General features: G+C 37.5%; 2 protein-coding genes across 3 annotated transcripts in view; one reads left to right on the top strand and one right to left on the bottom strand.

Annotated features, from left to right (window-relative positions):
• SMARCA5 (SWI/SNF related, matrix associated, actin dependent regulator of chromatin, subfamily a, member 5) overlaps nt 1-15,305 on the top strand; it is a 35,718-nt gene extending 20,413 nt beyond the window's left edge. The window contains exons 11-24 of one of the 2 annotated variants that reach the window (XM_004017225.6): nt 555-781; nt 2,329-2,450; nt 2,528-2,680; nt 3,887-4,019; nt 6,923-7,071; nt 7,259-7,378; nt 8,179-8,289; nt 8,621-8,734; nt 8,915-9,037; nt 9,788-9,920; nt 10,898-11,016; nt 11,425-11,637; nt 13,147-13,254; nt 14,030-15,305. In XM_004017225.6, coding sequence (XP_004017274.2) covers nt 555-781; nt 2,329-2,450; nt 2,528-2,680; nt 3,887-4,019; nt 6,923-7,071; nt 7,259-7,378; nt 8,179-8,289; nt 8,621-8,734; nt 8,915-9,037; nt 9,788-9,920; nt 10,898-11,016; nt 11,425-11,637; nt 13,147-13,254; nt 14,030-14,095 — 1,891 coding nt within the window. In that variant the 3' untranslated portion in view covers nt 14,096-15,305. Of the gene's footprint in view, nt 1-554; nt 782-2,328; nt 2,451-2,527; nt 2,681-3,886; nt 4,020-6,922; nt 7,072-7,258; nt 7,379-8,178; nt 8,290-8,620; nt 8,735-8,914; nt 9,038-9,787; nt 9,921-10,897; nt 11,017-11,424; nt 11,638-13,146 lie in introns of both variants that reach the window. The other variant, XM_060400631.1, reaches the window with a different exon arrangement.
• The window catches only part of FREM3 (FRAS1 related extracellular matrix 3), a 112,527-nt gene continuing 101,649 nt past the window's right edge, over nt 10,739-21,616 (bottom strand). The window contains 1 exon segment of the mRNA XM_004017521.6: nt 10,739-19,661. Within this exon segment, the coding sequence (XP_004017570.3) occupies nt 19,420-19,661 (242 nt within the window). The 3' untranslated portion in view covers nt 10,739-19,419.

Below are 21,616 nucleotides of genomic sequence, written 5' to 3'. Positions count from 1 at the left end.
GGCTTTTCATAATCCAACCTTAGCTTAACTACCCACTTCTCTCCCCTCAGCCCATGTACTTTAACTTACATTTAAAGCTGTTGTATTAATTGTGTTTTCATCATCATGCCTATGCTCTCATAATTCTTGTTTCCTCCTTACCCAAAGCTGCCCTGGCCACATTGAATAGTAATGGAATAGTAGCATTCTTCTTTTGGGAAAATTATGTTTAAAACTTACTTTTAAAGTTTGGCTTTATTACTTAAAAATGTTGTATCATTATAGTTTTGTTTCAGTTCATCCCAAGAAGGTGAATTTACTCTTTTGGGATTCTAAACCCAAGTGTTATAGGTGCACATTAGAACACTGAGGGTGGGGAAGGGGAAGGCAGTAAAGAGAAACAAGAAAAAAGAAGTTCGGTTAATACGCTCCTAAGCGCACATTAGAAGTTGATGGGTTGTTTCGTATGGGTATTTTGGGGTTGAGATGGGATTAAGTATATAAAATGGCAGGGACCCATCCAGGAACATTTGAGCCATCAATGTTTTTCTTTAAAATGTTTTTCTTTTCACTAGGTATACTCGGATATTAATGAAGGATATAGATATACTGAACTCTGCAGGGAAGATGGACAAAATGCGGCTGCTGAACATTCTGATGCAGTTGCGGAAATGCTGTAACCACCCCTATCTCTTTGATGGGGCTGAACCGGGTCCACCTTACACAACGGACATGCATCTGGTTACCAACAGTGGCAAAATGGTGGTGTTAGACAAACTGCTCCCTAAATTAAAAGAACAAGGTACCTCTGTTACTGGTATCAAACGGAGAAGTAGTGGAAACTTCTAAGATTCTGATGTTAAAGTGAGGGAGCTCCCCTGCATTGGCACTTTGTAAAGTTGAAGTTTGGGACATTGAAACACTCCTATCCGTTAATCTGAGCCTCACACCCCACCCTGCCATCCTCCTAGTTTTAAGCCTCAAATTTTTTAGAAAGCAAGCTGTGGTTAGGGCAGTCAAACTCACCGGATTTTGAGGGAAAATTCTCATTTTCTGTACACTTTCCTAGAAATACCATTTTTTTGGTTATAATATGCCAAGAGTGCCCTTCCCACTCGTAGACAGTTCACAGAGCCTTTAATATTTAATAGACAGTGGTGGTGTGTTCAGGCTGGTGGTCTTCAGTTATTTATGTGTATTTTTAATTTAATTAAACATTATATGCATGGACCCAAAACAGTTTTATTCATAATATGCTGACTTTTTGTATGAAAATGTGTGTGTGTACAGATTTGTTTAAAGTACATGAGTGTAGAGCGAGTTTAGCATAAAGCCAACTTCAGCAACTATCAGCTAGTGGCAAAGCTTGTCTTCATCTGTACTGTTCCTATTTCCTCCTTTCAGACTCCTGAACCATATCCCAGACACCAAGGCATTTCATGAACAAATTATTCATTCTATAAAATGAAGTACACAGGCTTCAAATTTCTCCATTTGTGTTTCTCTGTATATTTTGATAAGAATGATAATTGTACCAGTAGATGACTCTGTTTTAGGATATTGACTGTTGAAAACATTGTTAGAGTTGTCAGTGAATTTGTTTTCTTTTTATACCTTTCTTGGGAAATGTATTTTCTAAAATGCTTTCCTTGAAAGTTGAGTAAGTGTGCCGGGAAGGGTGGCAAGAACTTGCTAGGAGACTCCTGAGCATCCTTGCGCATTTAGGGCATGAGAATGTGGAACACGAGCAGAGTATCAGCCTCAGATTCTGAGACAAGGCAGTTTAATAATTATTTTCCAAAGTGATCCACTAGTCATCTTATATCCTACTGAAGGCATTGTGCAGCTGGCTAAAGAAATGGAAGCATTGGAAATTTGCATTGTGGCCTAAATGAAGGATGATGGTGCAGGTGTTAGACACACCTGGATGGTCCTTCCATCTGGAGTGGGTCTTCAGAACTTGTGTGAAGTCAGGGTACTGGGTGTGTGTCAAGGGATGCCTGGGCCTTGTACAGGGAAGGGTGGTTGTGGTGGAGGGTTATTTTTAAGTATGTGGGATATAAAGATGTCTTTGGGATGGCAAGATTTCCCAGGCCAGAGGCAGATAGCCTTTCTTGTTTACCTTAGTGTGTTTTATAAATACTACCCGTTTCTGTTTGTGCCTTGATGGGAAAAATGTGGGGAGTGACTGACTTAAATAATAAACAATGTGTAGTTTTATCCTTGTAACTACATTACCTGGAATTAAGGGGTAATTGGTTAGTCTTGGTTTTGGTTAGTTGTAAATTTAAATAAATTTTTTTTTTACTTCTGAAGCTTCTGACAATGGTCTGTTACATTTGCCAACAGGTTCGCGAGTACTGATCTTCAGTCAGATGACCAGGGTATTGGATATTTTGGAAGATTATTGCATGTGGAGGAATTATGAGTACTGTAGGTTGGATGGACAGACACCCCATGATGAGAGACAAGTGAGTAAAATCTGGGGAGGGGAGATTACAAAATTATCAGATAAAATACTTTTCTAACTTTTATTTTATGTCATTAGGAGTCCATCAATGCATACAATGAACCAAACAGCACAAAGTTTGTTTTTATGTTAAGCACACGAGCTGGTGGTCTTGGCATCAATCTTGCTACTGCTGATGTTGTGATTTTGTATGACTCAGATTGGAATCCCCAAGTAGATCTTCAGGCTATGGTAAGAGATAACAGATATACTCTGTGCTTAATAGATGTTTCAGTTAAAGTGAGGTAATGGGCAGTCTACAAATTTCAGTGACTGAATCCAATAGAATTATATTTTTTCTGACCTGATAGTTCACTGAGGGTGTTTTGCAGGTGATCATCCATCTAAATCAGGGTATTTCCATCTTACACCTGCCATGTCTTAGGACCTTAGAGTCCTGTTACGTCCTTTCCATCAGGAGAGAAAACTGGGGATTGCCCAGGGAGTTTTTCATGGGTCAGAACTGACAGTGTCCCCACTGTGATTGGCCAGCACTCTGTCACGTAGTGTAACTTACTGCATAGGAGTGGGTAACTGATAGTATAGTGTTGTGTCCTGGGAGGCACGGTAAACAGGTTTGGGGAGCTGCTAATGCCTGCCACATTTGATGTTTTAAAATCTTAGGCCCATGCATCTTGAGTATCTTGGCCAGATCAAGAGAATCGTTCTTATGTTGAGAAAACTTATGGATCTATAGAGTAATAGAAAAACATAAAAGTTTGTACATTGCTAATAACTTGGCCTGTGGTGTTTATCTCTCTTCTTGTTGGCGACTTTCATCCTGCAATTCTTTGTAAAGGTGGCTGGGAAAATCGATCAATTAGAAATAGGGATCTTTTATAAGAGTGTGTTTTCTGAACTTAACCGAAGTGAAACAGAAAGTGGAATTCAGATTAGTTTGACTTCTTATCTGTAGTCGATTGGGTACTGTTTAGACTAGGATTTTTATATTGTTTGTGGAGTTTGTTTATATCACTTTTCCTCCTTAAATATAGTGAAAATTTAGATTTGATTTAGTAGAAAAACATTTTAAATTTAAACTTAAAAAAATATTTTAAAAAGTTTTATTGTTAAAGATTATAATTTTGTCTGTGTTGTCTGAAGACATTATGTGTATTTTATTTCCATTAACCTAGTAAAATTAACATGGCAAGTTTCTCACAGATTCAACATGTTCTATGCTTCTGGAAGGATTTCTTGTGAGATAACTGATTAATTTGATTGAAACTGAGACTTTAGAAACTGTTAATGAAATGTTAATGAGTATGAATTCATCAGTGTTTTGTTTCATATTTTTAAAACCATCTTGTACTTGAGAATATTTTCGTTTTGTTTCTCAAGATACACATTCAGATGTCATTTATGTGAATTTTCAAAGTAACCTAGTTGTTTTCCTAGGACCGAGCACATAGAATTGGACAGACCAAGACAGTCAGAGTGTTCCGCTTCATAACCGACAACACTGTAGAAGAAAGAATAGTGGAGCGTGCCGAGATGAAGCTCAGACTGGATTCCATCGTCATCCAGCAGGGTGAGCCTTAGGACTTTACACATTTACCAAGTTGAATTTATAACACTTTCCCCCTGGATATTCGAGTTCAAAATTATTTCTTGAACAGCCACAGATGCCAGGCATTGTTCTCAGTGCTGAGAATAATACAAAGGTAAGACTTTTATAACTGAGTGAGAGTGAGACACAGAATAAACGTTTATGTAAGGAGGACTAGAAGGTGAGAGTGAGATTTTATTTTGGATGAATGGAAGGGAACTTCAGGTTCTCGTGCCAGATAAGCTTTCAAGGAAGACATTTGTGTTTTCATGAAGCTTTAAGATAGATCTTTTAGTGATGGGATATGTAAAATGAAAAACTGAAAAAACAAACCCTCAACCTTTCGCCCACGTTGGTGTCTTTCCCTCGCAAATTGTGTTGTGACCAAATACATTTTCTCTCTCCCTGAAGCTAAGAGGTTACTGTTGTGTTCTTGTGTTAGTCACTCAGTCTTGTCCAGCTCTCTGCGACCCCATGGACTGTAACCCGCCAGGCCCTCTGCCCTTGCAGTCTCCAGGCAAGAATACTGGAGTGGGCAGCCTTCTCCAGGGGATCTTCAAAACCTAGGGATCCAACCTGACTCTCTTGCACTTCAGGCAGACGGTTTACTGTCTGAGCTACCAGGGAAGTCCAGATGGACTTTGTTGAAATTAGAAAATTCTGTACATCAAAACTTTTTTTTCTTTGGCCATGTAGCTTGTGGAGTCGCAGTTCCCCGACCAGGGACTGAGCCCAGGCCGCAGAAGAGAAAGCCCAGAACCCTAACTCTGGGCCGCCGGGGGGCTGTATGTTCTCTACTGGTAGCTCCGTTTGTGTGTTTGGTTTTGTCAGCCAGGGTCTTAGGTGCCTTGTAAGGAAGGGAGTGTTACATTTCTTTGATATCCCTTAATGCGCCATACTTCACGGCAGATAGGTGTGGAAACAGTGAGAGACTTTATTTTCTTGGGCTCCGAAATTACTGCAGATGGTGACTACAGCCATGAATTTAAAAGACGCTTACTCCTTGGAAGAAAAGCAATGACAAACCTAGACAGCATGTTAAAAAGCAGAGACATTACTTTGCCAACAAAGGTCTGTCTAGTCAAAGCTATGGTTTTTCCAGTGGCCATGTGTGGATGTGAGAGTGGGAGTTGGACTATATAAAGAAGGCTGAGCACCAAAGAACTGATGCTTTTGAGCTGTGGTGTTGGAGAGGACTCTTGAGAGTCCCTTGGACTGCAAGGAGATCCAGCCAATCCGTTCCAAAGGAAATCAGTCCTGGATGTTCACTGGAAGGACTGATGGTAAAGCTGAAACTCCAGTACTTTGGCCACCTCATGCGAAGAGTTGACTCATTGGAAAAGCCCCTGATGCTGAGAAAGATGGAAGGCAGGAGGAGAAGGGGACGACAGAGGATGAGATGGTTGGATGGCATCAGCGACTCAATGGACATGACTTTGAGTAAACTCTGGGAATTAGTGATGGACAGAGAGGCCTGGCGTGCTGCAGTCGTTGGGGTTGCAAGAGTCGTACATGACTGAACTGAACTGAATTGAATGCCATCCATAGAGTTACCCATGTGTCGTATACATAAAGACAATACATGATTGAATACTGTTAGTTATTTTTGTTAATAGTTGCTTAACAGGCTTATTTTGTACCAGGCGATGTGCTCAGTATTTAAATACAGAGTATTATCTTTAGTCTTCATGACAGCTGGAGGTTGGCATCAGAGATAGAAGTGAGTTGCTTGTCTATCATGTATACAGCTAGGAAGTGACTCACCTAGGGTATCAAAAGCTGTATAAATTATTACAGTGAATGTTTAATTAGGAAAGTCTCTGGGGACTTCTGGGGCCTGCCAAACAGTGAAATTTATCATGAGCGATGTAGTGGTCCTCACATTCATCCATGGTTTTAGAAGGACATCTGCCTTGTGGTTCTTGTTGGCAGTTATTTTCATCTCTGAAACACCTTTTTTTTTCTTTTTCTTTTTTTAAATGTTAAAAATCTAATTCTTTTACAATCAGCTGAGAAAAACAGTCTTTTGACTTTGGGTTTTTCTAGGGCAAATTTTGGAACAAATTTGTGCTAGTAGCTTTGTTAATCCCATTTATAGACATACTAGTCAAACAGCAAGCCTTTGGTATATGCCTCTGGGTTATGTTTGGTGTACTAAGGGGTATAATAAAAAATATGGGAATATATAGAAGTACTTATGTCTGAAAAGTTCCTTTCCACCAACAGGAAAGTAATTCCTGTAAGCCTAAGAACATTTTTGTAGCATTGAGATAGCTTTCAAGAATCATATTCTTTGTATTGAAGATGTGTCTTAACTTTGAAAGTCACAGATATTTGATGGTGTATTCTGTGAGGGACCTAAAACCATGATACAAGGATTTAAGGTCCCAGAAAACAACTTGTATCTTTATCCACTCGTTACAAGTTGGTTGAAGTAGAAAAATTGAAACACAAGTATATGTGAATAACTCTTGAAGTTTGGCAGTGTGAAGGTTTTTGTACTTCATTTTCTAAGTAGAAAAGGCTGATTTGGGATTATTAGTAATAATACTAATTAGTTTCTGCTTATCAGAAACTTCCTGTGTTTATAATACTCTCATCTAAGTTTTGGTAATTTGATTTTCAGATATCCGAAATTACTGTTACTCTCACACGAGAATTTATTTTATTGAGATGGTATTCAGTAGACTTTATTACATAACATGTAAGCTTTAAGAAATATGTTAAATATTAACTTAAAATTTGGCATTTTATGTAAAAGTGAAAATTATCAAATGTGAATAAACAAAAATGATTATTGTTTGAGGTAAAATTATGTGGGCTTATATCTGACATTTAAAATTCCAGAAGTTTAATTAATATTACACATCAACATCTTTTTTCAGGAAGACTTGTGGATCAGAATCTGAACAAAATTGGGAAAGATGAAATGCTTCAAATGATAAGGCATGGGGCAACTCATGTATTTGCTTCAAAGGAGAGTGAGATTACTGATGAGGATATTGATGGTATTTTGGAAAGAGGTGCAAAGAAGGTGAGATGCAGATTAAATGATTATTTCTAGTATATAAAATACTTTAAACCAGAACTGAGGAAATAGCTAAGTTACACTTTTACTTCCAAAGAAGTTATGTACCATAAAGTCCAGTTCATTTTGACTATAGTTCTTGTGCCTTTATAGAATTCTCAAATCTAAAAAGATGTTTCTTTTGTTTCCTTAGACTGCAGAGATGAATGAAAAGCTCTCCAAGATGGGTGAAAGCTCACTTAGAAATTTTACAATGGATACAGAGTCGAGCGTTTATAACTTTGAAGGAGAAGATTACAGAGAAAAACAGAAGGTAATTTAGAAAAGAGATTTTGGTTATTTTAAGACTTACTATTTTACTTGAAAATTGGAATTTAAGTCTTAGGTGTGATGCCTTATCTCAAACAGCAGTCATTTCTGTTTACTCACGTCTGAATTATTTTCATTTTTGTGTTAAATTTAATGCCAAATTTTCAGTTGGTAAATGCTGAAATGTTTTAAAAATTTATGTATACTGTTAACAGTAAAGTATATTGTGTGGGGTGATTATAGTAATTAGGGATATTTGGAAATTAAAACTATTGCCAAAAGTAAAATTTGTCACAACATTATTAGATTTTTTTTTTCCCCTAAGCAGAATTGGCTATTAATAATTAAAGGGATGAACTTGCTAATTTCTAGATTGCTATTTCCTTCCTAATTAGTATTATATAGTGAAATTAGAAAATACCTGCAGGGCAGAAGGAAAATAATTCTACCTAATGATTTCCATTTTAACATTTAGACATTTATATCCTCTGAATTTTTTCTAGTCTAAATATTTATCTACATTTCTCTCCTAATTTTAGTTCTAGCATACCATCTGTAGCATTTCTTTTTTCACCCAATTATCATTAATTTGGTCAGGAAATAGTTACTGAATGTTTTATGCTATTCACTAGACATCCTCTTGTGTGTTAATTGCATTAGTCCCTAGCCTCATATAGTCTAGGGTGTTATGAATATCTGCATTTATAAATAAGTCATATTGATGTAACAGTAGGAGTCGCATTCATGTAAGATTTGTGGCTCTATAATAAAAGTTGGTGATTTGAACTGTTTCCCATGGGCTAGATTGCATTCACAGAGTGGATTGAGCCTCCTAAACGAGAAAGAAAAGCCAACTATGCTGTCGATGCCTATTTCAGGGAAGCTCTTCGCGTCAGTGAACCAAAAGCACCCAAGGTGAGTTGATAGAGCACAAATATCTAAAAATACTGGAAATGCAAATTATTTTTCTTCTTATATTCTTGCAGTAAAATCAGATTGAGAATTAAATTTTGTGTGGTTTCTTCCAGTATACCTCCTTCAGCTTTTGTTGAAAGTTTCTAAAAGTTAATTTTAAATGTAAGCATTTAAAATTTGCTTGATGTTTGTTAAATTTTATGGAAGATGCATTCAGTTGCTTGGAGAATTGACTGTCATGGTTTTATCGAGTGCAAAAAGATTTCAGATAGATTTAAAGCAAAATAGGTTTGTTTTTGTTTGTTTTTACAAACAGTGCTTTTTTTTTTAGGCTCCTCGACCTCCAAAACAACCCAATGTTCAGGATTTCCAGTTCTTTCCTCCACGTCTATTTGAATTATTGGAAAAAGAAATTCTGTATTACAGAAAAACAATTGGTTATAAGGTAACAGAAGTAAAACTTTGTAACTAATCTCATTTGTTTTAACTTACTAAATGCATGATATCATATATTTTCTTGGATTAAAACTTGTAAAATTTCATGTGGTTGGTTAAGAGTTTAGTTCATCACATATTTCCTGAAATATATTGACTGATGACATAGAAAAAATATGTATATTTTTAGGTCCCTCGAAATCCTGACCTACCAAATGCAGCACAGGCACAGAAGGAAGAACAGCTTAAAATTGATGAAGCTGAACCCCTTAATGATGAAGAGTTAGAGGAAAAAGAGAAGCTTCTGACGCAGGTACAGCTTTCAATCAAAACCAGGTTTAGTAATGGTTATTTTGTAAGGTACCCCGTTAGGTTCTGTGGGGATAAACAAAAGAAGTAAAGGTTTTGCTTTCAGAAGTGGAATGATTGGAGATGATGAAGCATGGGCATATGGGTGTACGCTGTGTTGTGATTGTCATTAGTTGTGGAGGTAGAAGAGAAGAGGATAGATTTGCACCAAGTCTATTGTTGTAGAGTCAGTATCTTTGATCACCTTTCTTCCAGTGCTCCCACCTTCCCTTTCCTGTGGATCTTCTCATTTTTACTATGTCGTCATTCTCAATTACAAGTATCTGCTTGGTACTTTTTTAAAACATCCTTTAGGATTCAGTCAAGGCCTTTGAGAATCTAGCTTTAACCTACCTTTAAAGCTTTATTATTACTTTGTTTTGCCGCTTGGTTTAGATGTTTGCTCTTTACGTTCATTCTGCCTCTCTATGTCCATTCCTCCTGACAATTTCTCCTTGAAAGCGCAGTGAAAATGTCACTTTGTTGTGCAGCGTTTTTCACTCTCCCACTCAGACTTAGTTGCTTGGCTGTCTGAGTAATGTATATGATGTATTGCCAGAGTGCACATCTATGTATATGAATAGTTACCACTTTAAGATAACTTAGAACTCAGAGCAACTGAAATTTTTCTATAATACTTAGCAAGATTGGTAAAGTTTTAATAGCTTTTCCCCCAAGCTCAGTGATTGTATGCTTTGTTTCCTTTGCTTTGAAGGGATTTACCAATTGGAATAAGAGAGATTTTAACCAGTTTATCAAAGCTAATGAGAAGTGGGGTCGTGATGATATTGAAAATATAGCAAGAGAAGTAGAGGGAAAAACTCCAGAAGAAGTCATTGAATACTCAGGTACTTCTATTATGTTAGTAGGTGTAAGAATGTTCTCAGGCTTCTGGAGGGCTGTTGGAAAGTTGAGATTTTCTTACTCTGAATGATGTATTTGTTTTCTTAATTAAAAAAAAATTTTTGGCCATACATGTGGCACGTGGGCTTCCCTGGTGGCTCAGATGGTAAAGAATCTGCCTGCAGTGCGGAAGACCTAGGTTCGATCCCTGGGTTGGGAAGATCTCCTGGAGGAGGGCATGGCAGCTCACTCTAGTATTCTTGCCTGGAGAATCACCATGGGCAGAGGAGCCTGCGGGCTACAGTCCACGGGTCACACAGAGGCAGACACAACGGAGAGACTAAGCACAGCACACACGTGGCATATGGAGTCTTAGCTCCCTGGCCAGGGATTGAACCCACACCTCCTGGGCCGGAAGCATAGAGTCTTACCCTCTCACCAGGAAAGTCCGTGAACGATGTTTTGATAAACTAAAATTTGCCACAACTTAGTATCTGTTTTGTTTTTTAAAAATTCAGTTGGAAAAGCTCCCCTTCTTTAAAATGGCATCATTAATTTTTCTTTTTTTACCCTTGTTAACTAACTGTAACCAAGAAAACAAGAATAGGTCACTGAATAATTGTGCTTTCTTTTTACTTCATTTCACTTGATAACTTTTACAAATACTATATAATTCTGTGTTTCTTGAAGTCTGTTGGGTTGACAAGTGGATATGTGTAGTTGTGCTCTGGTGATTGCTGAAAATTTCAAAAGAGCAGAGAATTAGGTGTTGGGAGATGCTTAAATCATGCCGTTCAGCTTACTTTTTTTTTTTTTTTTACAGTTAAGGAAACATAATTGTGTGACTTACTAGTATTAGATGTGGGAAGAAGGGAAACATTTCTTAATCCTTAGCAAATGAAATAGAGCATTTACAGAAACAAGTTACTTACATTTCTTCCCTTTCTCTCCCTCTCCCGTTTGCCCAATCTTACTCCCACAGCCGTGTTCTGGGAAAGATGCAATGAGCTGCAGGACATAGAAAAGATTATGGCTCAGATCGAGAGAGGAGAGGCAAGGATTCAGAGGAGAATCAGCATCAAAAAAGCACTTGACACGAAGGTACTTTGAATATTAATAAGTATTGTAATTATTAAAATAACTCCTGTAAGTATAAGAGTTAAAGTAAGGTTTTAAAAGGAAAAGAAATGAGTTAAAATTAAAAATTTCTTCAGAGAACAACACTGAAACTTCATGGGCATTTTCGACAGAATTGACCTCAGTATTTCAGTTGGTCTATGTGAGTCAGAGTCTCTGTGATTCAGCTCTGCTACATAGTACTAGAAAGTCTGAGTCTGTATTTATTTTTATAATAATAAAGACCAATTGTTTCAGAACAAAGGGGATACAATGGAAGTGCGTTGGATAAAAAATGGATATGAAATACAACATTTATAGCCAGCTTTACTAAGTTTGAAATATAGGTTCTATAGGATTTGTATTGTATAATGTGAAATCCGGTTTTCATAGATTGGACGGTACAAAGCACCTTTTCATCAGCTGAGAATATCTTACGGTACTAACAAAGGGAAAAACTACACTGAAGAGGAAGACCGCTTCCTGATCTGTATGCTTCACAAGCTTGGATTCGACAAGGAAAATGTGTATGATGAGCTGCGGCAGTGTATTCGCAACTCTCCTCAGTTCAGATTTGACTGGTTTCTAAAGTCCAGAACCGCAATGGTGAGTACTGGGGCCTTTTTGTGGACTGAAGCAAACAATTCAGACGAAGTAGATAATGTAGTATTGTTTAAGGTACCTTTTAAATTTTTATTAGGAGAAAATTTGTGTATCTTTGAAGTAAATTTTTGTTAGATTGCTGTTTGTATCAAAGGTTAAAGTAGTTCCTTAAGAAACAGTTCACCTCCACAGTTATAAACCTAATGTCATGAGTCACTTACAAAGTTTATTTTTTCCATCATTTGATAGCACTTCTGTTAATATCACTATATACAATAGGATTAGTTTTTTGTGTGAATTTTAATCAAGCTTTAAGTAGAAGAAAAAGTCGCATCAGTTTTAACTTGTGAATAAGATGATCACAATTTAAAATTTGACTTTTGCTTTTGTAAATATACACATTTTTATAAAGAAAGGACTTCTACTCATGCATCTGCCCATCAGAATACTGAATTTTCAGTTAATTAAAAAGAGCTTAGTGTGGTAAAATACTGTATTGTTTTAATGCTAGGTTCTGATCAGCAAGTTCCATTTTTATGACGTAAAATTAGAATTCAGAAAAATTTAGCTTTGATGAATTGTTCTTCCTGTATGTATTTTGCCACCTTTGAATTTTTAGCTTTATCTTGTGTTCTTCAGGATGATATTAATGCCAAAAAAAGTTCTGTAGTCTTAATTTTGAGATATACTGGGGTAGCAAAGTTTAAACAATATTATAATAAACTTTCTCTCAATATATTTAAAATATATTGTTGCTCTTCAAGATGGGGGATAGTTTACAGTCTTGTAAGTGTTTGACCACTGAAGGTATTTTTTCCTATTAAATGTCATTGGAGGCTGGTGTTTTATGAAACTCTAGGTTGGAAAATGTTGCACTATAAATGCATTATAAATATACAATGAGAGGAGACAGATTCAGGTGCTATAAGCTCTGTATTACATCTTTTAAAGCGGGAACAGTCACTTCGTAGTTAGGAAGGGAAGCAAGACGCAGTGCCACCTTGATTTACTGGTGCAGTACCAGGGCCTAAAACTGCTACTTCCTAGCGTGGTTCGTGTTAAGGCTCACATACAAAATGAGAATATGTGTGTTGCCCCTTCCCCTTGTGCTGGAACAGTTGAGGCGTGCTCTTTGTCTGTAAGCCAGGCAGATTCACACCATAGCACATCTGTAAGACGTTCTGGTGTATGTCGCTCAGTAAGTTCAGAGCTCGGATGTAGCGTACTACCTTCTCTGTATGTAGTGTTGCAGATATTTCCTGGCTGTGTCCTATATGGTAGTATGGCCTTAAATAATGAAGTGAAAGATGCACACATATCTTTTTTTAATCCCCCTGGCATGGATTGTGTATGAAAATTAGTAGGTTTTTGCTTTAAAAAACTTTAATATATTTGAGGGGGTGTAAGTGATGATATGCTATTAAAACGTACCTTTGGTTTTGAAATTGTATTCATGAAACCTTATAGATGGAGAATACAGATTTATCATGTAAAGTTGTGTTTATAACTCAGGAACTCCAGAGGAGGTGTAACACCTTAATTACCTTGATTGAAAGAGAAAATATGGAACTAGAAGAAAAGGAGAAGGCAGAGAAGAAGAAAAGAGGACCCAAACCTTCAGTGAGTACTGATGAAAGTATAAATGTCCTCTTGGGCGGCGTAACTGTTTTCAAGAATTTGAACATTACTTGGCTTATCACTGATGCATTAGTCTTTTTTTTTTTTGGTAGATTGTATAACGTTAAATTGCTTAAAAAGTTTAAACAAACCTGATTGCATTGTGTGGGAAAAATCATGTTATGATGGTAGTTCACAATGTGAGGACTAGTAAAAATTTGGTAAGCTCTGTCTTGTGAGTACCAAGAACCTACACTTGACTTTGAGAATACAGGTTAAAATATTAGAATATTTAAATAAATATTAGGAAAGCAGTGACTTTTACAACCTTTACTGTTCACTTCTAAACTTTGGTTTCTTTCCCCAGTGATCTCTTAGCATTGTGAAGGCAAAAATTATGAGAGAGAAAAAGTCATTTTGTTATTTAGTAATAACTTACAGGGTCATGAGTAAATGAACGTCTGCAGAAAGTCTGGTGTTTATGTAACCTCACAAAGTATTTCTCATTACTGCTCTTTCAAATACAAAGCATGTGTTTGGTGTGTTGACTTACTGTTGTTAATTGTGAATTACTCATTGCTTCATTAATAGCAGTAAATTCTTTGTGTTATTAAAATACGTAGATAAGATTATTTAGAGAATTAAGGTTCTTTGGGTTAAGAAAATTAATACCTGTTACCAGGTGGCAGTTATTAGTAAAGTGCTATCATGTATCTTCCAGTATATTTCATGTTAATATTACTCTTGTGATGAAGGAAACCCTTTTGTTTGTTTCTAGACACAGAAACGTAAAATGGATGGAGCACCTGATGGCCGAGGAAGAAAAAAGAAGCTGAAACTATGAATACATATTTGTTTCATAATCACTAACTTTAAACCAGTAGTTCTTTAATTTACGGGTCTTCATAAGATGTACTGTACAATGCTCAATTGTTATGTCATTCAACGACATCAGGTTCATCTGTTTACTGAGCTAGAGACATAGTATGTAGTTTCACTTTTTTAAATGCAACAGCTGTGCTGAAATTTTTTTATCATTAACACTTGAAGTAATAAAATAGGCTTCATTTATTAATAAATGTTTCATTTGATTTATTTTTCTATTATAGTTCCACTTGTGAGGATCGTGACTTTGTTTATGAGCTATAATTTCTATACCTGTGACGCTTAAAAGGAAGCAAACATGTTAAAAAAAGAAAATTGCAGATAACACTTGTCCCTTCAGTCTTCACTTAGTTGTGTAATTGTTTTCATTCACTTTGCCTTTGCAGAAGTTTGGGTATCTTCTTTGTAGTGCTATTGAGTTTCATCCAGGAAGATTATGTACATTGCATTCTCCTTGCTTATATTATGGGTAGAATGGGAAAAAAAGGCAAGACAAATTCTCATTAAATTCTATGCATATTTCTGTTGCGCTGTTTCTGTAGTTCTGAGGTGATGAATATGCCCTATTCTGTTTGGAAGAATGGCCTTTTAGTTGTATAGCCAAAGACATTTAGTATTTTCTGGTTCCTTAAGGTGTTATTGTACCATTTTGTAAAAGGATATTATTATTATTATTTTTAATTGTTTGGTAAATATTTTTGACAAATTACTTCTGAAGCAGCCACAACTTGGAAAGATAATGTCAAAACTTAAGATGATTTTTTTCTTTTTTTCAAAGACCCAGCCAAAATAAGGTGTCAATTTGTCATACTGTTGAATTGAAATTGGTAACAAAATGTATCCCCTTCGGGTTTAACCTTTTTTGGGTTTTAGAGTAATTGAAAATTTTATTTTATTATATTTAAAATAATTTCTAAGTGTGAACAGCAAGAATGACTTAATTCCAGTTTTTATTTTCTATGGACAGACTTGATAAACTGGAGACCCTGAAGCAGGATTACCCAAATTGTAGTGTCAGGATTTTAGCTGTACCAGAGGCCTTTATGTGCTACACATAATTTGTATAAAGTTTTATATGTGCAAATTGGGTACATAAATAGTTCTCCATTTTTCTAAGGGAATGCAATAAATGTAGCATCGTGAATAAATATAACTTTTATAATCCTTAAGTGGTCTTTTCTTTCCATTTCTTTAATTTTCTTTTCTCATTTGATTTTTATTCACTTTTTCCCCTTAGGATGCTATCTTTTTTCCTTAGATTTCCTCCCCATATCAGTTGCTTTTATCAGCCCGCACATAATTGAGATTTCTATTTATAATGCTGGTTTCTATAATATTACTAATACTGCTTACTTCTAAAAAGTGGGATTCTTGCCACTGGTGTCAAGCAAAATGCAGTGTTTATAGCAGTTTGTGGAGTGATTTGAGTGTGTTTTGTGACCCCGCCCCCCATTGACTTGTCACCTAGGATTCAATTACGGATCTAATGTATGCAAAATTGAGGAATGGTTACCCTTTCCATGTAAAAAGCTATTAAGAGTGGTGGACTTATTTTGAAAGAAAAGGGAAAATACAAGGTTGAAGAAGACTTTACAGAGAATCACCGAAGTGTTTTCAAGTCGAAAACAGCCTAATAGTCCTTCAGAACTCAGGGACACTGGGACATACATGTGTAAATTGACACTTGAAAAAAGCATGAAAAGAAACAGTTTATCAAAATTTAGCATTGTGGATCACAGGTCAGTTAGGATATCACTGTTGCACGTTCATCTAGAATAAAGCCAAGCTTTTATTTATACTGCTCGTTCAGGAAAAATGACTTAAGCCCAACCAACTATTTTAAAACAGGAATTGGTGGTAGAGTAGACTCAAAATTGGAACCCCTTTGATTTCCTCAATTTATAGTTGAGGAATAGAAAGTTTAAATGGGTGGAATGAATGGTCCTAAAGCCAGCTTAGAAGAGGCTGGGTGTTTACCTAGGTGACCACAGGGTCTCAGTCAGTTGTTAGATTATTTCATTTAATAGATAATTATGTATTACTCTGTTGGGAAGATTATATTTTATTGGGAAGGTGTCCAGTAAAACTAATACTATCATTTCAACTTCAGTATTTTAAATATTAATGTAACCTTGGAGAAAAAAATGGAAAATTTTCCAATAGCAAATTTTTTAAATTTCAAATTCATATAGTAGACTTAAAGTGTGTGCTTTAATTTTATTGCAGGGCTTACATATACTCATAATGTGTTAATCTGAACTCAGTACCCTAATTTAGGGTAGTGGCATTTATGGATAGATATCTAAATATTGGTCTTTGTGGAACATTCAGTGTCAAATGTGACAGGTACATGATAGACAATAAAAAGGGTCAATATGTTAATATTAAACCAGCTAGTACCAATTTGTTGGTTTTAAGTAATTATTTCAAATGTGATTATGCTTTATAATATTTGACTCTGTGTACATGTGTTTTTTAAAAATTGTTTAAGATTCACGTGTCCTTGGTGTTGTGGATAAATTCAGTTGTAGTAACATTTTAAGGGACATACATAAATCCCATTTCTGAGAAACCACCAGTCCTTAACACTGGTGGACACTGTTCTGTCACTTTCCCTGGGGGAATTAACTCAGTGGACAGGCAGGTTCAAATTGGGAAAAGTATGAAGAGACAATTAAGTCCAAAATAATGGACTTGTTTCAGGCATAGAACACAGTTATCCTGGTTCCTGTAACCATTTTAAAGGCAGGTGCAGCAGCTGGTAAAGAATCTGCCTGCAATGTGGGAGACCTGGGTTCGATCCCTGGGTTGGGAAGACCCCTTGGAGAAGGGAAAGGCTACCCACTCCAGTATTCTGGCCTGGAGAATTCCATGGACTGTAAAGTTCATGGGGTCACAAAGAGTTGGACACGAGTGAGCGACTTTCACAGCTCTTTGTAAAAATAATAGCATAACATGCATGCTGCAATTCATGGGGTTGCAAAGAGTCAGACACGACTGAGCAACTGAACTGAACTGAACCTCAGTCTGTCTGAAGCCAGAATACAGCGTGGCCCTCACACATGGATTTGTGTAAGTTTAAAGTACTGCCTATGTTTAGGCAGTCACTCAACATTGGTGAACCTTGACAGCAGAAGCAATCAGGTTAGCTTTCTGCTATCCTCACCACGAATACCTCTCTCTGAAGCCACTCTTCTGCTTGTGTCTCAGGTATCAGTACTGCAAGCTTCACTTGGAAAAATGTATCAGCCTGAATTCTGATGTATTTTGAAAACGAAGAACATAGTCATCTTTGTATTTTCAGTGATAGACTAAAACCTTCACACGGGAGCTTGTTAGAAATGCAGACTCGAAGGCCTCATGTCAGATCTGCTGCTCTAGAATCTGCATTTTAATATGATGCTCAAAGGTATCTCATGCACAGGACAATTTGAAAAGGACTGCTTTAAACACATTTTACCAAAGCAAAATAATGAAACCTTAATAGTATCTTCATATTAACATGAAGATTAACAGCAACAGGGTAACATTTTTAGTTTAGGTGAGGAAGATCAATATTATTTCAGAGTGTGCTAAGTTGCTTCAGTCATGCCGGACTCTGCAACCCTCTGAACTGTAGCTTGCCAGCTCCTCTGTCTATGGGATTCTGTAGGCATGAATACTGGAGTGAGTTGCCATGCCCTTCAGGGGATCTTCCTGACCCAGGGAACGAACCCACATCTTCATGTCTCCAGCAGTGGCAGGTGGGTTCTTCAGCACCCCCTGGGAAACCCGAAAATGCTTTTATGTTGGGTTTTGGATCTGCAGATAATTTTAGAAGAGATTTTCCTGGTGAGTTGTCATGTACTAGCATCAAAATCATTGCCTCTCAGTTACTTTGGGACCGTTGTGTGGTTGGAGGAACAGCAGCAGTGGCACCACCTGGGAGCTTGTTAAAGTTACAGATGATCAGATCGTCCTCCATTTTACTGAACTGAAATCTGGTGGGGAGGCTTTGCATTTCTGTCTCAAGCCCTCCCGGTGATACTTAACGAAGTTTGAGATGCACCGGGTTAGTACCTTACACTATACTTGTTGGTTTCCCTTTCCTTTACATGCAACAGATGTTACGTAACTTTGGATTGTGACTTGCTTTTTTCTACTCAGTTTTATAAATCCAGCTATGAAACTATAAAAGGCAGCATGCTGAGTGTATGGGTCATTAAATGAATGATGGCTGAGTCTTCTCATTTTTATAGTGAAGATGAGATGTTCATTGGTAGAGCAATGAACACCTCTCCTTATAGGGATGATGTGATGGATTGACAGTGGTCAGCTGGACTCAGTGACAGGATGATTTTGGTTGATTGTGTCATCTTCCACAAAAGGGACCATTTTTTTTACATGGAAAATTATTCTCAGCACCTTTTTCCGGTGTATTTTCACTTTGGAGACATGATTGATCTGGTTTGAAGTCAGAAGCATGTCCCCATGTTGATGCATGGACAACAGTATGTCCTTCTAGGGATGGTCAAGGTCAACTTGGAGAGAAGACCTTTCACATTGCAACACTGTGCACTGACTTCTGAGAGTTGCCGACGCTACCAAGTGGAGTTCCTGTCTGGTTGCTGTTAGAGCAGCTTACAGATAGGTCATTTTCTGTGGCTTACGTCTGAGTAGAAGGGAGGCCAGTAACACGAGGCAGCTCAAGAGCAGGAGCCCAGATGCACCCCACAAATGGACATGGTGCTGCCTGAAGGATCCAAACCTCCAGTTTCCATTCCTGTTTGCTAATGAGCTGCACCACTTGGGAACCAGTCTGGAAGTCTGGCTTTTTTAGAATGGTTCAGGGTGATATGCTGAGTATGAGTGCCCTTGTTTTTATCAGCTCCTATATCTGGAGAGAGAGTCAGGAGCGAGTGCTAAGGGCACTCAGCACTATAACCTGGAAAACGGGAAGAGGATGAAGGCATCACTGTAGTTGGAATCTGCTTGTCTAGCATCAGTGGACAAAGAAAGGTTGAGCCTTTTGTTCTTAACTGTTGACTTAATTGACGACTGGGTTTCATAGGCCTTGGTGACAAAGTAAAAGGAAAAAGGAAAAAACAGCACAGTCTAATAATCCTTCCTAGGCTTATTCTTCCTCTTTATATTTTCATACAGTTGCATAAACTACACTTGTACATATCACCAGAATGTACGTAACACCAATGACAGTACAATACCATTGATAAACCAGGGTTGCAGTGATCCGGAAACTTGTTAGGAGAACTGCTTTGGCTGCTTCCTCTCCTTTAAAGTCTTTCAACCAAAAGGAGGACAAGCACTCTGCTTACAGTCAGTGACGGTGTCATTGATGAAAATGGTGGTTTTATTGGGTTCTCCAAGTGCTGCACCCAGCGGCATCTGAAGAAGTAATTCAAACCGCTCTGGACCCTCAAAGATGGGCTGTCCCAGGTCAGCAAGGATTGTCACTCGGAACATCTGAACACGTACTCCTGGAGCGAAGTTCAGTTTTTGGCTGACGCCAATGTAATCTAATCCAGCTAGTGGGAAAGAAAAGGCCAAGAGTAAGCAGCAGGAGTCACTACCCGCAGTTTCCCTTCAGAGAAAGACGGCTGGTCCTTAGCATTTTCCTGTGTATATGGCACCTTCAAACTCATATTTTGGCTTGATCCTCAGAAGGGAAATTTCCACGTTCCACAAAATGCCACAACCACCACACATCCGTCACCACGTGCGATCCCCACCAATGCTTCCAAGCACTTCCACAAAAATCCCACCGATACACTGAAGGCTCTCAAGGCAACTTCAGTTTTAATGAAGGCATTTCCCTTTTCTATTTGGAACTGTTAAGACCACGATTGTGACTTTCGTTTTGACCAGGTTTCAATCGTTCACCTTTCCCAGACATCTAGTTTAACCTTAGAATATTCTGCTCAGTTTTACTGGGCCATGAAGTTCCTGCCATTTTCTCAATTATTAATCATTTTGTAAGCTGGCTCACCTCATTGTATCACTTCTTTGCTATTTATTTAAAAGGTCATCCAATGTCATGACAAATTACAATCAAAGAGAACAGAACAAGAAACCCTGAGTAATGTATGTAAATAAATGGAAGATTAGAATATTTATGTTGTCTCATTATCTCCCATAAAAGACTTCTTGGGGGCTACCTCAGATGGTGAAGAATCTGCCTGCAATGTGGGAGACCTGGGTTTGATCCCTGGGTTGGGAAGATCCCCTGGAGAAGGGAATGGCAACCCACTCCAGAATTCTTGCCCAGAGAATCGCATGTACAGAAGAGCCTGGCAGGTCCATGCGGCTGCAAATAATTGGGCAACTGAGCAACTAACACAAAAAGACTTCTTAATTACAAAGGAAGAAAAGTAACTTCATAGTAAAGAAACCTGGCACATAGCAGCTTAACCACGTGAACAAAGTTAATATCACCAACAGCGGGATAAGTTGCAATTGTGTCCCATTGGCTAGAAGGCAGTGAAAAGGCAGTACCATTTCTGTGATATTCGTTCTGAAGATGCAGAGCCTGAATCTAATTATGAGGAAAATCAGACAAGCCCAACCTGGTGGGTATTTTACAAAACTAATTTGTAATATTTCTTTAAAATTTTTATTTTATATTGGAGTATAGTATAGTTGTGTCCGACTCTGTGACCCCAGGGACAGAGGAGCTGGGTGGGTTACAGCAGCCCACCCGACTCCTCTGTCCATGGGATTCTCCAGGCAAGACTACTGGAGTGGTTGCCATTCCTTTCTCCAGGGAACCTTCCTGACCCAAGGATCGAACCCAGGTCTCCTGTAATGCAGGCAGACTCCTTACCGTCTGAGCTCCCAGGGAAGCCCCCTAGTTGATTGACAATGCTGTGTTCATTTCAGGTGTACAGCAGGACATATCAGTTACACGTATATGCATATCTATTCGCTCTCAAAGTCTTTTCCCATTTATATTTAGGTTATTTCAAGACTATTAAGTACAATTCTTTGTGCTATATAGTAGGTCCTTGTTGATTACCTATTTTTATATATAGTAGTGTCCATCTGTTAATCCCAAACTCCTAATTTATCCCTCCCCCCGGTTTATAATCTTGAAAAATATAAAAGTCATGAAAATCAAAGAAAGCCAAGAAACTGTCCAGATGGTATACAAAACCAAATGACATGGTACTACATAGAATGTGATTTTGAACTGAACTTTTTTGCTTTAAGAATGATTTGGGGGACAGCTGGTAGAATTTGAATGAAGTCTGAAGATGAGAGTGTAGTCATGTATCAGTACCCTGATTTCAAGCTTGTATTGTGTGTACACAGGAGAATGTCTCTATAGGAGCTGGCCTCCACATTTTTGAAGAGATGGTTCCAGATTTATGGGCAACCTGCTCTCAATGGTTCCAGAAAAACTAAGTGTTTTTCTTTTCTTTTCTTTTTTTTTTTTTTTTACTGTACTTATTACTTTTCTGTAAGTTTGAGATAATTACATTAT

This window comes from Ovis aries, chromosome 17 (genome assembly GCF_016772045.2).
Source record: "Ovis aries strain OAR_USU_Benz2616 breed Rambouillet chromosome 17, ARS-UI_Ramb_v3.0, whole genome shotgun sequence".
NCBI lineage: Eukaryota > Metazoa > Chordata > Mammalia > Artiodactyla > Bovidae > Ovis > Ovis aries.
This window is presented reverse-complemented; position numbering and strand designations above follow the sequence as displayed.